Source organism: Colossoma macropomum, unplaced genomic scaffold (genome assembly GCF_904425465.1).
Source record: "Colossoma macropomum unplaced genomic scaffold, Colossoma_macropomum, whole genome shotgun sequence".
In the NCBI taxonomy this organism is placed as follows: Eukaryota; Metazoa; Chordata; class Actinopteri; order Characiformes; family Serrasalmidae; genus Colossoma; species Colossoma macropomum.
Genome location: NW_023495299.1, coordinates 87,783 through 102,548, shown reverse-complemented (window position 1 = coordinate 102,548; position 14,766 = coordinate 87,783). Strand labels below are relative to the sequence as shown.

The 14,766-nt window shown below is 39.2% G+C and overlaps 2 protein-coding genes across 2 annotated transcripts in view; both read right to left on the bottom strand.

Moving 5' to 3' along the window:
• Nucleotides 1–481: 481 nt before the first annotated feature.
• Nucleotides 482–10,543, bottom strand: LOC118801666 (antigen WC1.1-like; the record flags this gene model as incomplete). The annotated part of the gene is made up of 7 exons (XM_036562028.1): nucleotides 10,474–10,543; nucleotides 9,546–9,854; nucleotides 8,065–8,406; nucleotides 5,819–6,004; nucleotides 1,958–2,113; nucleotides 1,752–1,841; nucleotides 482–544 (listed from the first exon to the last, which is right to left on the bottom strand). Coding segments are annotated over exons 1-7 (1,216 nt in total), but the record flags the coding sequence as incomplete, so codon positions are not given.
• Nucleotides 10,544–10,633: 90 nt separating this feature from the next.
• The window catches only part of LOC118801665 (deleted in malignant brain tumors 1 protein-like), a 33,975-nt gene continuing 29,842 nt past the window's right edge, over nucleotides 10,634–14,766 (bottom strand). Inside the window, exon 4 of the mRNA XM_036562027.1 lies at nucleotides 10,634–11,037. Within this exon, the coding sequence (XP_036417920.1) occupies nucleotides 10,649–11,037 (389 nt within the window). The 3' untranslated portion in view covers nucleotides 10,634–10,648. The remainder of the gene's footprint in view (nucleotides 11,038–14,766) is intronic.

The window sequence follows — 14,766 nt, the reverse complement described above, 5'->3', positions numbered from 1 at the left end:
TGTTTTACAAAGAGTTCATTAATCTTTTCATAAAGTCTTTGAATGAAGTGATCTCTATAAAGGCACCCACTTTTCAGGCCACTGGTGGAGACATCATCATAATATGCAGCCTTTTCCTCATTCACAGCCTTTGCTGGAAGAGAAAGGAGATTATTTTCTACATCTCTCCATCAGCCTGATGCACCTGCAGATGCTAATTTCTAGAGTAATAACTAATATTTGTAGAATAATAATTAATATTTTAAAATGTATGCATAGATGTCATCTGCCTAAACAATATTTTTTTAACAATATTGAAGACACTAATGTAAGAGTGTTGGATTTAATCGGCTACAGAAAAGAAATCAACAATATCTACAGAAGAAATGAAGCTGTGTTCTGGCTAAATAATTAATTTCATTATTTGAGCATTTTTACAATTACATTTCTAACATTTCTCAGTTGAATGGAGTTTAACACATACATGTTCTGGTCCTCTTACCTGAGAGAAGCTCCTCATCCACATCCTCATTTCCTGAATGCTGTTCTTCAGAGAGGATACTTCCTGTTAGAAATACATTCAGAATGTCAGACAATGTCAAATGAGAGCACCCAAAAGCTCCCATTAATTACCGTAAGAAAATATGTAATATTTGTTTAGTCAGTAGAGGGCAGCATTAGAGACACAGGCTCACAAACACAAACACACAATCACACAAACTTATCTATCTCCTCTCTTCCCCTCCTGCATCTGTCTGGATGATGCAGAAGCACACACACACTCACACACACACACACACACACACACACACACACACACACACACACACAAACACACACTCACTATCTGATCTTTCACACAAAAACACAGTCATGAACACACTCTCCCTCTCCCACTTCTGCCACATTGTAACTCCCTCTACTTTCTCTGTTTCTCTTTTTCTTATGAAAAAAGCTGAAAAGCTGTTGTGTGAAACAGTTTAGCTGCTTGGCTAAAGGAGAAGAAATAAAGTACAGGATTATTACTTGCTGTGCAGTTTGACAGGTGCATAATGAATGAATGCCATTACACACTCTCTCTCTCTCTCTCTCTCTCTCTCTCTCTCTCTCCCCCTCTCTCTCTCTCTCTCTGTGTGTGTGTGTGTGTGTGTGTCCAGTCACTTACTTCTGAAAACTACTAATTAACAGCAAATAAAGTAAGTTAAAGTAAGTTAACTGCTGTGTATGAATCTTGCCACATCAAATTTGAAAGAGAGCAAAGCAAGTGTGCGAGCCATGTGCAAGTACAGCCTAGCCTCTCAGATTTTAGAAACCAGCCTTGCCTAATTCTGGCTGTATGTCTTGTTGAAAAGTTCACCTTCTCACCTTTCTTGGTCAGTGAGACTAAATTCTCCTCTAATATATTGTGGTACATTGTTCCATTCACATTTCTTTTGATGAAGGAAATGTCATTAGGAAATCTATAATGTTTTCAGGATCAATTAGTTTTAATTGCATATTATCAACTAATTGTACTGACAAGGGTGTTTATTTATGTTATCTATTTAGGAACTTTAGGAAGCTCTTAACCTTATACATGATTGGCAATTGTTATATAAAATTGTCCCAGCCTGTTGCAACTAGCTCAAAATATTCCTGGCCAATGTTAGCCAGGAATTCTAACAACCACAGTGATTACACTCCAGCATTTTTTAAGGATAAATAAAAAAGAAAAAATCTCTAATCATGGGGACCTCAGGATTGCTTCCATTACAATACTTTACATCAGTTACCCCTTTTAGTCATTCTCTTAGCGATGATTCTGTGATCAATCTCTTCGTATATTGCCTCAGTCAGAGTCTTATGCTTCCTCTTAGAGAGCACTGTGAGACAGAAAGAAACATGGAGCAGTTCAGTAGCAGACTGATGACAGATTGAAGGACTAATGATTAGAGAATGTACAGAAAGTGGATTGTAGATGATCTCTGAATCTCTCTACCTCTCCTGAGCACTCTGTTCTGGTAAAACAGCACAACCAGAAGAACTAAAGCTAGGAAGAGCAGCACTCCCAGAACCAGGAGAGACACTGGATAGATGGATGGAACAGCTGGTGGAGTTTGTGGAGGAGTAACTGCTTCATTCTCTGTTTGACCAGCTGGAAATGAAAATACAGAATAGAAACTCCATGAAATATTACACTTAGAAAATGTAAAAGAAATGAAAAAGAAAAATGAATAAAAACAGTACCTGTGATGGTAATGGTAGTTACTCTGGATGTAACAGTGGTGGATACAGATAAGTCTGGAAAAAAAAAAAAATTAAATTCACTTTCTATTACTCAGAGAGAGAGAGAGAGCTTTAAAGTATTTATCCTAAAAACAGTAATCTTGAGTATTGATCAAAACAGAGTCAATATTTTTTCTTTTAAAACTAAAATGTGATAAGAGGTTGGTACCATGGAGGCATATAAATATAGTGATACCCATCAGAGTACCACTAGTCCAGATTGCAACACCAGAAACAAGAAACTCTGAGCTTTAAATCTGATTGTTTGGTTGGGTTGTAGCAGTAGAAGTGGAGGGAAAAATGGGTGTGGCCACCATCATGGGCACTCATAGGCAAACTAGTCTGGTATGAGAGTTAATCTCTCTTCAGCCACTCTGGCCAGAGACCCTTTATGCCACGGACAGAGAGACGCTTTTTACAGATTGGAAATGATTGCAGTTTCAGTGGTCCTGTTGTCTTGCAGCCTAGAAGGACATGCTGCACCAGCTGATTAGGGTAGCTGCTGTGCTATTTTCTGGATGGTCGTCCTCTCGTTACGATGGGCCTGCAGCCCCAAAAGACCCGAAATCTCCAGCCTGTCCATAGCTAAACTATGACTGAGCTGAACTCAGCCTGTATGTTGCCCTCACTTCTGCTTTTCATGTTAAGAAACACAAAGATAACCAAGCAAACATAAAAGAACATTAAAACTATCATGGTAATAAATAAAGCTACATTTCCTGTTTGTAATTAGTCACTAGATACACAGCTCATAAACACGTTAGAAGTGATACAAGCGACGATGTATTGGAACAAGATAGTTACAACGTACTTGACGCATCAGGTCTCACTTTTACAGTGGCTCAAGCCCTCTGGTGCCTCAGGCCCCTAGGTACACTTTCATAATACCTATAGAATTATCCAGGTCTGACTCTGCATTTCCTTAATTTAATAGCAAAAAATATTGGCAAATACACTTACCTACAGTTCTTAACTTGTATTACACATTGATTTATCCTTCTTCATATTATCTTGCCCAGTACTTTCAAAAGCAACATCAGCTGTATGTTGCTCAGAACGCTTTGTTAGAATGGTCACTTCAGCTAATTATTATATAAGCTCCTATCTGGAGGATCGCTCTTATCAGGTAACATGGAGAGGGTCCACATCCTCTCCATGCAGGCCCTCCACTGGTGTCCCACAAGGCTCGGTGCTAGGTCCTCTTCTCTTTTCTCTTTACACTAGCTCTCTTGGCAATGTAATATCATCTCATGGCTTCTCTTATCACTGTTATGCTGATGACACTCAACTAATGCTTTCTTTCTCACCCTCTGACACACAGGTTTCCAGTCGGATCTCATCATGTCTGTCTGACATCTCTTCATGGATGGCAGCTCACCACCTGAAGCTCAATCCTAGCAAGACTGAGCTGCTATTCATCCCTGCAACTACAGGTCCTCATCATGATCTTGCCATCTCATTCGAGAACTCTCTGATTGTCCCATCTGTAGAGGCAAGAAGTCTTGGTGTGGTTCTGGATGGCCAGTTATAGTTCTCGACTCACATTGCAAACCTAACTCAGTCATGCAGATTTCTCCTGTTTAACATCCGGAGGATCCAACCCTTTCTCTCTCAAGAGGCCACCCAGGTGCTAGTGCAGTCTCTTGTCATCTCAAGGCTTGACTACTGCAACTCGCTCTTGGCTGGTCTTCCAATGCAGGCCATCAGGCCTCTGCAACTCATCCAGAATGCAGCAGCACGACTCATCTTCAATCTCCCAAAGTTCAGCCACATCACTCCACTGCTGCGCTCCCTTCACTGGCTTCCTGTAGCTGCACGCATCAGAGTTAAAACCCTTATGCTTGCCTACAAAGCCAAAAATGGACCTGCCCCTCCCTACTTGATGGCAATGGTCAAATCTCGAATTGTACCACGAGCCCTTCGAGCTTCGAGTACAGCTCGGCTTGACCCGCCATCCTTCAAGGCGCGCGGAAGGCAAGCATCAAGACTGTTCTCTGTGCTGGCACCCAGGTGGTGGAGCGAACTCCCACTGGCTGTCCGTACAGCAGAGTCTCTCGCTGTCTTCAAACACAGACTGAAGACACATCTGTTTATACAGCACTTAAATGAGCACTGAATTAAGTATTGATTGTAATGTACTGTAAAGCACTTATGTATTGTATTGTATTGCACTGCTCTGTGACTAAATCTGTTCCTTTTTCACTATGTGTCAATGACTTTCTGATTCTAGCAGTATCTGAGCTCAGGACTGGCTTTCTCTCTAACCTGTTGGTAACTAGCGAAGATACTTTCTCTGGATAGACAAAGCACTTTTTGTAAGTCGCTCTGGATAAGAGTGTCTGCTAAATGATGTACATGTAAATGTAAATAAGCTCTTGCCCACTCTTTCAAAACCTTCTAATACTCTAAGTGTATGAAATGAACCACTAATCAAAAAATGTGCAGTTTTTTTTTATATTTTTTCCTCTTTGGCCTCCTTCTCGACTGCTTTAAAAATTTTCACTCCAACTTTCAAGTCCATCGTTGTTCCACAGGATCTTTTAATAACCTCAGAGGAGATTTTTAAGGACATCACTCAGAAAGTTTACACCAGAGGTGCCCAATCCTAGTCCTAGAGATCTACCACCCTGCAGAGTTTAGCTCCAAGTCTAATTTATCACATCTGATTCGAGTAATGAAGGCTTTCAGGGGCATCTGACTATTAGATGCCCCAGGTATGTTGAATGTGAACTCTGCAGGCAGATCTCCAGGACCAGGACTGAGCACCCCTGGTTTACATTCTTTCATTGTGCACCTTCAGTGTGGAAATACCAACACTCATCTAAAAACTGCAACGCTCTTCAAAAACAGATTAAAACTCATTGGCTTTTATGCCAACAAACTTTTTGTGTCTCTAATTTCTGTGAATTTACATATTACCAATATACACAACAATGTAACCAATAATGCTGTATTCACCGTTACAGATTGCAGCTTGTGTAAATGTGAAAAAGTGTAAAAAATGCAATGTTTACTTATTTAATTACACAAGGGTGTCTTGATAGTTGTAACAGTACATTTTTGTTTTTTATGTAATTGCACATGCATAATAGGGAGAACTGCTGTTTTTCTGAGAACTACACTATGAGAGTACTTACACTGGATGCTTTACTAACATTTATCTAGCTACAGTAGTATGCTTGTGTCATGATATGGTAATGTAATCAAACAAGAACACATGACAAAAGTTACATTATTGTTGTATGCATTGTTAAAATGTAACTACATAGTAATTAGAAACAGTTAGTATATGTTTTGTCTGTTTTAATCATTTTAATTAATTCATTAATTAACTATTTCCAGGCTTTTTAACATTCTTTGAAAATTATTTTCTATTCATAATAAACTTAAGGAGAAAAAAGGTTGATTTGATCAATAATACTGAAATTTACCAGACTCCTCTGACCTGCACAGGTGACTCCAGCGTCCTGACTGTGGGAGCAGTCAGTGTGGTTCTTCAGGGAATGAGGACAGTCCCACAGGTGAATCTCATTCCCTCTACACTTCACTCTGTTCAGCCAGATAGGCCCTTCACCAGCACCAAAGACAGCACTCCCATCAGCACTCAGCGCTGGCCCACAGCCGAGCTGCCTGCAGACCACCTGAGCATCTCTGATGTCCCACTGATTATCACAGACGGAGCCCCACTCGGCATTGTGATACACCTCCAGCCTCCCAGAGCAGATTCCCTCTCCTCCTCTCAGCCTGAGAGGCAGGTGATCTACATCACACATATGAAGATATCAGTAATTAACACTGATTAATTAAAATGAATTTTCAAAACTCACAACAACATATAGATTTGGGGGGGGGCATTTGGGGTCAACAATCACAAAATTAAAGTTTAGGTGAAAAACAAGGTTGAAAAATGAAAAAAATGGACAGTCAGATCCATAAATATTTGAACATCAGCAATGTTATTATTATTTTAGCTGTCTATCACAGCATGTTTGAGCTGAAATAAATTAATTAAATAATAATTTGACAGACTTTCAGCTTTAATTTGAGGGTATTTAGCTGAAATTGGGTGTACTATGTAGGAATTACAACCATTTTTACACACAGCTCATATTTTTTGAGGCTCAAAAGTAATTGAAAAGCAACTCTCAACTTTGAAATCTCAAACCATAGACATCACCAGATGCTGAATTTCTTCCGTGGGACACTCTGCCAGGCCTTAATTGCAGCTGTCCTATGTGTTCTTGGAGTGTCGTATCTTTAGTTCTGCCTCCAGTAGGTGAAATGCTTGCTTGACTGGATTGAAGTCAATTAGCTGACTTGGCGACTTTAGAGCTTTACACTTCTTTGTTTAAAAAAAAAAAGTCTTCGGTTGCTTTTTGCAGTATGCTTGGGGTCACTGTTCATTCGCACTGTGAAGCGCTGTCCAATAAGTTTTGAAGCATTTGGCTGAATCTGAGCAGAAAGTATAGGATTATACCCTCCAGAATGCATCCTGCTGCATCTGTGAGCAGTGATCAATAAATACAAACAAATCAGTTCCAAGGGCAGTCATACATGCCTTTACAGATGAGATAATATGCTTTGGATCATAAGCAGTTTTCTCCCTTCTCCATACTAATCTCTTCCCATCTGCCCATAAGATGCTTTATTTATTTATTTATTTATTTATTTATTTATTTTAGAGACCTCTAATCTGGTCTTCCTTTTCGAGGCTTACCAGTAGCTTATATATTGCACTGTTAGAAATAAAGGTTCTGTGCAGGTACATTTTTTGTTCATCAAGGTATAAACGATGTAAATGTTTCCTCAAAGGTACAACAGTGGTTTAATGGTCCAGCTGCTTACCATAAATAATGAATGATGAAAAGTACATATTTTATCATATTATCTTTTCACTACCTAATGTTTTACCTAATGTACAGAACAACACAATAAAAAGCCTGGAGACAAGATGAGGTGTGTGGAGTCAATACAACTTAGAAAATACATTTTCAATGGATTATGGTCCAATTATGTTCCTTGACTAAAGAAACTGAGATGTACCCTTGACAAGAGGGGTACTGCCCCAGTGACAGTTTAGTACCTTTATTTTTGACAGTGTGTGGTAAACCTTTGGCATTTGCTTTCCATTCAAGTCTTCACTTGATTGCTTACACTGGCACACCTGCCTCCCAGAGGGTGTTCTTGACCTGGCCAATTGTTGTGACACACAAATGCAACACTTGAAATCATCTCTGCTTTAGGAAATGACACACACACCTGGCCATGGAACAGCTGAGCAGTCAACTGTCCAATTACTGTTGAGTCCCTAAAAATAGTTTGGGGGGGAGCTGCATATGAAAAGGGTATAATTCTTACACTGTTCATTGGGTTTGGATATAAATACATTCTACTTAAAGGTGAGAATGCACTTTGTTTATTTTTTACTTTTTTATTTAATTAATGTTAATTTCAATATACAACAATAACTTTGTTGGCATTCAAATATTTATGGATGTAACTGCACTGAGTCTTAGAATGCAGGAACACTTGTTCTCATCACACTTTCATTTTTCAAACTCTGAACTTTGTGGTTAAGTGTCCTTACTTGAGCATTGACTCTGGTTAGGAAATGAGGAGCATTTCAGATGGTTTTGCAGCAAAGAATGTTTCTTCTCTCCTGTTAATACAGAAAACATAATTTCCAATTAACTGTTTTGCTCTCAAATGTAACTTTAAGACCACAAAATCATACAGATTACCTACCAGATTTATTTCACAATTCTTATTTTCACTTCTGCTGTAATATTTTTGTTTACATTCAGATGGAAATAATTCTACCAATGGTAATCTCAACTACAGAGAGAAACTGCCTACCTGAGCAGGTAATGTGAGCCACCTCATCCTGATTATAACAATTGTTCTGTCCCCAGGGTGAAGATGGACACTGCCACAGAGTGGAGTCATGTTTTCTACATTTCAGATTATCCAGCCAGTTAGGAGCTGATTCCACTCTTGCTTTGGTTTGGCTCAAACTGCCAGATCTTCCACAGGTCAGCTCCCGACAGATCAGACTCACTGTTTCTTCATCCATATCATTTGTACACACATTACCCCAGGTTCCATTATAGAACACTTCCAGATTCCCCTCACAGCCCTCAGTGAGTCTGATCTCTTTAAACTCTGGTGAGAGAAGGACGCTTTCTGTTAAGTCTTCAGAATCAACATAGTGATACATTTCATATTCAAAATTCAAATTCAAGAAAACACAATTTTAATTGATCCATTCAAAAACAAATCTATATAATGCACATTAATCAATTTCCTTAATGTCATTTTACACCATGTGAGCAGGCTGTTTATAAAGCAATAAGCCACGAGAGGTCGTGGGTTACTGCGATTTTATAACGGGGAAGGGTGTTCTTTTCTCCTAAAACTCCTTTCCCATGATAAAATCGCAGTAACGCAGAGCCTCAAGTGCCTTTTTGCTTTTATAAAATGGCGGCCAACATAAAATATTATAACATGACTTTTCAGAAAATTATTTATTACTGATAATAATCAACATAAACATGTATTCTGGCAACTACGGTATCATTGCCAAGCAACTATGCACTTCTATGCAATGAGGAGAACGTTCACCCATCGCTGTATACTGCGGTCATTTGAAAAAATCTTGAGAAGATTTTGTCATATAACAATGAACATATGATAAGACAGCTTTAGAATGCTTAATAAGTACTTTCTGGTCACCAGATTACCACCAGTCTTATATGGCACCAGTCCAGCAGCATCCTCTTCTCGTGCTGGGGCTGAATCTCAAATGGCTTCCTGCTCCCTACAAAGTGCACTACATAGTAATTTAAATACTGGCTCCTGAGCCCCAGTTGTGCAAAATATAGCTAAGAAATACTCATTTGGGACTCAGCCACATCCATACTTGATAAATGGGGCACTATTTGGCTGTAGAGGCTAAAATTTCTAAACTTTCATAGTTAGCACACTATTTAATGAATACAGAGCCTTTTGAGATTCAGTCTGGGTTTGACACGACATTTTTTACACTTTTATACCACTGTTTTACAGTGAATCATACCGTTAATTCAAGCCTGTGACATTAACGATGGAGTTGTTTAGGCTGATGGCTATATTTTAGGACTGGAACTATCTGTTTTATAATTTTCATTAACAAATGTTCAGCATGTTTTTTTTGTTTGTTTTTTTTTCTCCTGTACTGCTTCAGAGATTCGTGTTTTCTCATGACAGTAGTGATAAGCTACATGTTTGTACACTGCCTATGTGAATGTCAGTCTTCATGTTACCTGAGCACATGACTCCTACATCATCTTTGTGTCCACATTCATCCACTCCACACAGCTGAAATCTGCAGTTCCACAGTGACGTCTCGTTCCCCTCACACTCCACCTCATTCAGCCATATGGGTCCAGTTCCAAACCGGGCTGGTACCAGAGCACTGAGGGCCACTCCACACTGCAGCTGTCTACACACCACCTGCGCATCCTTAATATCCCACAATTCATCACTCACTGTCCCCCATGAGCCGCTGTGGAAAACCTCCAGCCTTCCTGCACAGTCTCCCCCAGAACCAACCAGCCTGATGGAGCTGTGAGCTAAAACACACATGCATTTGAGCTGGCTGAACTCCATAAGTTTGAGCAAAAGCCTCTGATGACTAGATAAAATCCACTTGATCATCTGAATATGTGCATCCAAGAAATGACAAGACTAAAAAAACTGACCTTTTTGTACAAAGGCCTTAAAATGGTCAATATCCTTGCTTAAATGTAAATAATAGCCTATAGGCAGGTATATTTTATGTTCTTCTACATGTTCTGTAGAAATAGTGCAGAATCTTAAATATTTCTGGTTCATCTTACTTGCATTCTGAAATTCAAACATTTTCTCTTTTTATTTTCAGGTTTAAATAGAAAATCCAGGATTTACACATATACACATGTTTATTTTTATCTTAAGTTGTACTGTTTATATTAAGGTGTTCCAAAATAATTTCAAAACACTGACCAGAGCAGGTGACTGAGAGTTGTTCTCTGGAGCTGCAGTTGACTGCTTGTGCGCTGCTGCAGTTCCCCAGATGAGCTTCAGTCCCAGAACAATTGAAACCCATCAAACATATGTGTCTGTGATCAGGACTGGATGAAGAGGAGCTGGAGAAGCTGATCACAGAGCCACAGCCCAGCTGTCTGCAGACCACAGAGGCCTCAGACTCACTCCAGGAGTCCAGCAGAACTCTCCTCCAGTCCTGCATGAAGTACACCTCCACCTCCCCCTCACACTCCATCCCTCCAGACAACCGCACTCGCCCCTCATGAAATGCCAGAGAGGAATCTAAAAGGTTAAAAAATATATTTTTTTATTTTACAATATTCATGAGGTTCTTTACTTTTTAATGTCCCACTTTTCTACATAAAAAAACTCTGTATTTCCACTTACACTCTTTACATGGCTGAACAAACTCACCACTGCAGATGACTCCTGCATCCTGTTTATGAGAGCATGCAGTTCGACTCCATGATGAAATGGGACATTTTGACAGGTGTGTTTCGTTCCCCTGACAATCAAACACATCAGCCCAGATCCGGCCACTCCCCTCCCCAAACCAGTCTGACCCCAACACAGCCACAGCACTCCCACACTTCAGCTGACCACAGAGGACACTGGCAGCTCTCATATCCCATCTTACATCACACACTGTGCCCCATTCACTGACGTACTGGAGCTCCACTCGACCAGAACAGGAGTCAGAGCCGTTCACCAGCCGAGCCTGAGTGTGACCTGAACACAGAAAGAGTTTATTAAGACAGCAGATAATCATGTCAAATGTGGTAAAATATAAACAATTAACAGGGCTGCACCCAAAAATTCTGGGCATGTAGGTATAGTGCTATAAAAGTCACAAGTATTGAAAATACTTTCAAAATGTTTCTAGTACATGAACTGCTTCAATAAAGTGTAAATAGTAACAAGTCTGAATCAAATGGTCATTTTAACTGTGAATAAACAGAAGCATCCTGTAAAAAGTTTGTATTTTAATGTTCACTTTGTGAAATGTACACATTAGCACTTAAGCAGCATATATTCTCCATCACTATTTGTGAATAATCCTACACCAGCAGTAATGCATGCTTGGCTGGAGTCACAAATTTCAAAATAGTTAACTATTTAAAGATAAGGCTCACTGTTATTCAAATATTCATGTTTTACTATTTAATCAGTGTATTCTTAAGAAACAGACTAATTATATTATATAAACTGAAGAAAAGGCAGTAGGACTTGCAAAAGCTGCCCCAGCTCCAGATATATTGCAGAGATATTTTTTGTCTGACAAACATGCACATCATGAAGCCTTTGGTTTACAAAAACATATATTTGTTTTGTTTTGTTTGCATTACCTCTTGATCTTTAACTACCATAAACATTAAAACTCCACTGATGCAGTTAAAGCAGCTCACAAATAAATTACTATGAATAACTGACTACAACTTCCACAAGCCCTTGGACCCAACAAAAATTTGAAAATGTCCACACATGTACACAAATAGGGTCTGTGGCATATGTGTGACTATTGTTTATATTTACACATGATTTATTTATCCTAGCTTTTGTGACACTGGTGAAGCACCTACACTCTCCTAGAATGAATGAGGACCACACAACCCTTGTACAGCCCTGATTAATATCAAATACTGGAAAGCTGAAATAATATACTTAACCAGAACATATTAGTCCAGTGTCCCTGTCATGGGAGCAGTTATATTTGAGTGAAGATGATGTTGGACAGAAGGAAATCTGAGATTCGTTGCCTCTACACTGAAGCTCCTCTGACCACACCTGACCCTCCCCTCTGCCAAAAGCAGCTGCTCCCAGCACCTCCACAGGAAGCCCACAGCCCAGCTCTCGACACACAACCTCTGCATCCTGCAGGTCAAAGCCAGCATCACATACTGTGGACCAGGTCTCTCCATGAAGCACCTCCACTCTCCCAGAGCATGAATGAGGACCAGCAGTAAGTCTGGACTTTCTGTGACCTGCGTGGGATGTAATCACATTAAAACTGTGCACAACACATACAAAAGTGAAATGTTTACAAAAATGTTTTGTATTATAGTAGATATCAAGATTCTAAATAGGCACTAACTTAATGCACAAAACAACAAGCTATGCAATGGCAAACTTCTTTAGATAGAAGCGTTCTTTGCACTAGTTATACATTGTAATTCCCATTTGATCCATATTTTGATAACATTTTAAAGTTTAGGTTTCATGTTGTCAGTCTGTTTGACAAGGAATGAGGCAGACGTTTATTTTCATGGCTGTTCAAAAATGGGGTTTAAATGTTAGTTTTGGTCAATTGTGCTTCCCGAAAGTATAAATTCAGTGTCAATATACTGCCTCAAAAGCCTACATTAATGCAACTAGTAATGACATGATAAAGCACATTTCACAAAACATTAAAAACACGTCACTACATACACACAGTCCTTATTCAACTATGTAATGCCAATCTCACATATTTTCAGTCAGCTATGTACATTTCACATTCACATTGACGAAGCATTTCATTGCGGAAATCCGTGCATGGGATATACTACGTAGAACTAGGGTTATATTTGCACAAACATGTAAGCAGTCTGAATGAGTGGTGATATAGTAAGGGGTGGCAGGAGCATGAAGAGAACAGGGAAGAGGCAGGTAAAGGATAATGTCATCTGGGCTACTATTGTAGATCACATAGTGATGGCAGTGACTCAACCACACCATGGTTCAAATTGCAGCTCTATGCTTGCACACGCAGTAGTTGTTACAATATGTGCTCCACAATTAAAGGCCGTATGCAGAATTAAATTACATGTGGTAAAGAGATACTACAGAAATTGCACTTACAAACCTCTGCAAATGCAAACATCTGATTTATTTTTGGTAAGTTTGTGCAATACAGGCGTGTTTCAGTTAGGCACGATTTAGAGCTTGAATTTTTAATTCTTGTGAGACATCAAGAGGGCCCATATTAAGTCCAGCAACACTGTCTTACCATTTGCTGTAAGCACAATATTTTATGCTAACATTCATGGCTTTGGGCAATATTAAATAAAAACATATACAACCAGAAGAAATGGCATTTAACAACAAATTAACAACAAATTAAACAAACAAATATGATAATATGAAGTAAAAATCATATAAATAATTTGGGAACTGGAGAGACCAATTGCTGGAGTTTTGAAAGTGAAATGTTTTCCCATATAACACTTCAGCTGCTCAATAGTCCGGAGTTTTCATTGTCGAATATTGTGCTTCATTATGTATCACACGTTTTCAAAGGGAGACAGGTCTGAACGGCCATGCCATTGGCACTAACACACCCACATAGCATGACAGACGGTGGCTTTTGAACTTTACATTGGTAACAGTCAGGATGGGTGTTTTCCTCTTTGTCCCAGAGAACATGATGTTCATTATTTCCAAAATCAAATTGAAAGTATGACTCATCAGACCACAGGACATCAAAGGTCACGAGCATTCAGTGTTGGTTTTCGGCCTTTCTCTTTATGCACAGAGATTTCTCTAAAACTTTTAATAGTATTATGGGCTGTAGATGGTGAAATCCCTAAATTTCTTGCAATCATGCATTGAGAAAAGCTTAAACCATTGGACTATTTGCTGATGCAGTCTTTCAAGGTTGCTCTTTTCATATTCAATTATGATAGCATCACCTGTTTACTATTCACTTGTTTACCTATAAAGTTACATGTGTAGCGAACACTGGCTGAAACGAACACTGGCCGAAACATGACCTCAAGTTGAATGTTTACTTAAACTCATCAACAACCAAAAGCTAAAAGCCTTTTGGCTCCAGCGAGTCTGGAGCTGGAGGTGTAAATCTGTCACTTATCACCCCCAACTCCCAAAATCAGTCGATTTACGGCTTCACTGGAATGCAGCTGCACGGCTCTCCAAAATCCTGTGGACAAACTTTTTATCTTAAGTAACAGAAAGTACATTTCTAAGGTGTTTGTCCCCTCCAAACTACAACCATTCGTTAGAACTCTTTTTAACTAAACTAGACATACCAAAACGGAATTTGTACGACTTTGGACGGCAAAATTCCAACTTTCTAAATTCCCTAGGGATCTCAAGCATGGACCCACAGCACCCTCAAGGGGTGAAAACGAGGATTACCACGCCACCATCTAAGGACTGTTACTCACAAAGGATCCCAGGAAAACTCATTGATATGCATGCTCGACTATCAACTTTATCTAATTTCACGAGTCATGATGCTTGTATTTGTATACTCAGTTACTTAAAGTGTATTCATCCTTTCTTTGTCAGACGTTAGGAATGTGTGGGATAAATGTCTGAAGTTACCGAAATAACCATTTAAAGTAGTGATTTTAGACCACTATGCACCTAGGTTTTCTTGTCACTTATTTCATTTTCATAAGGTTCTAGCAATAATAACATTTAAATTGCAAAACCCGTTACACATGAGTGGCATTTTTG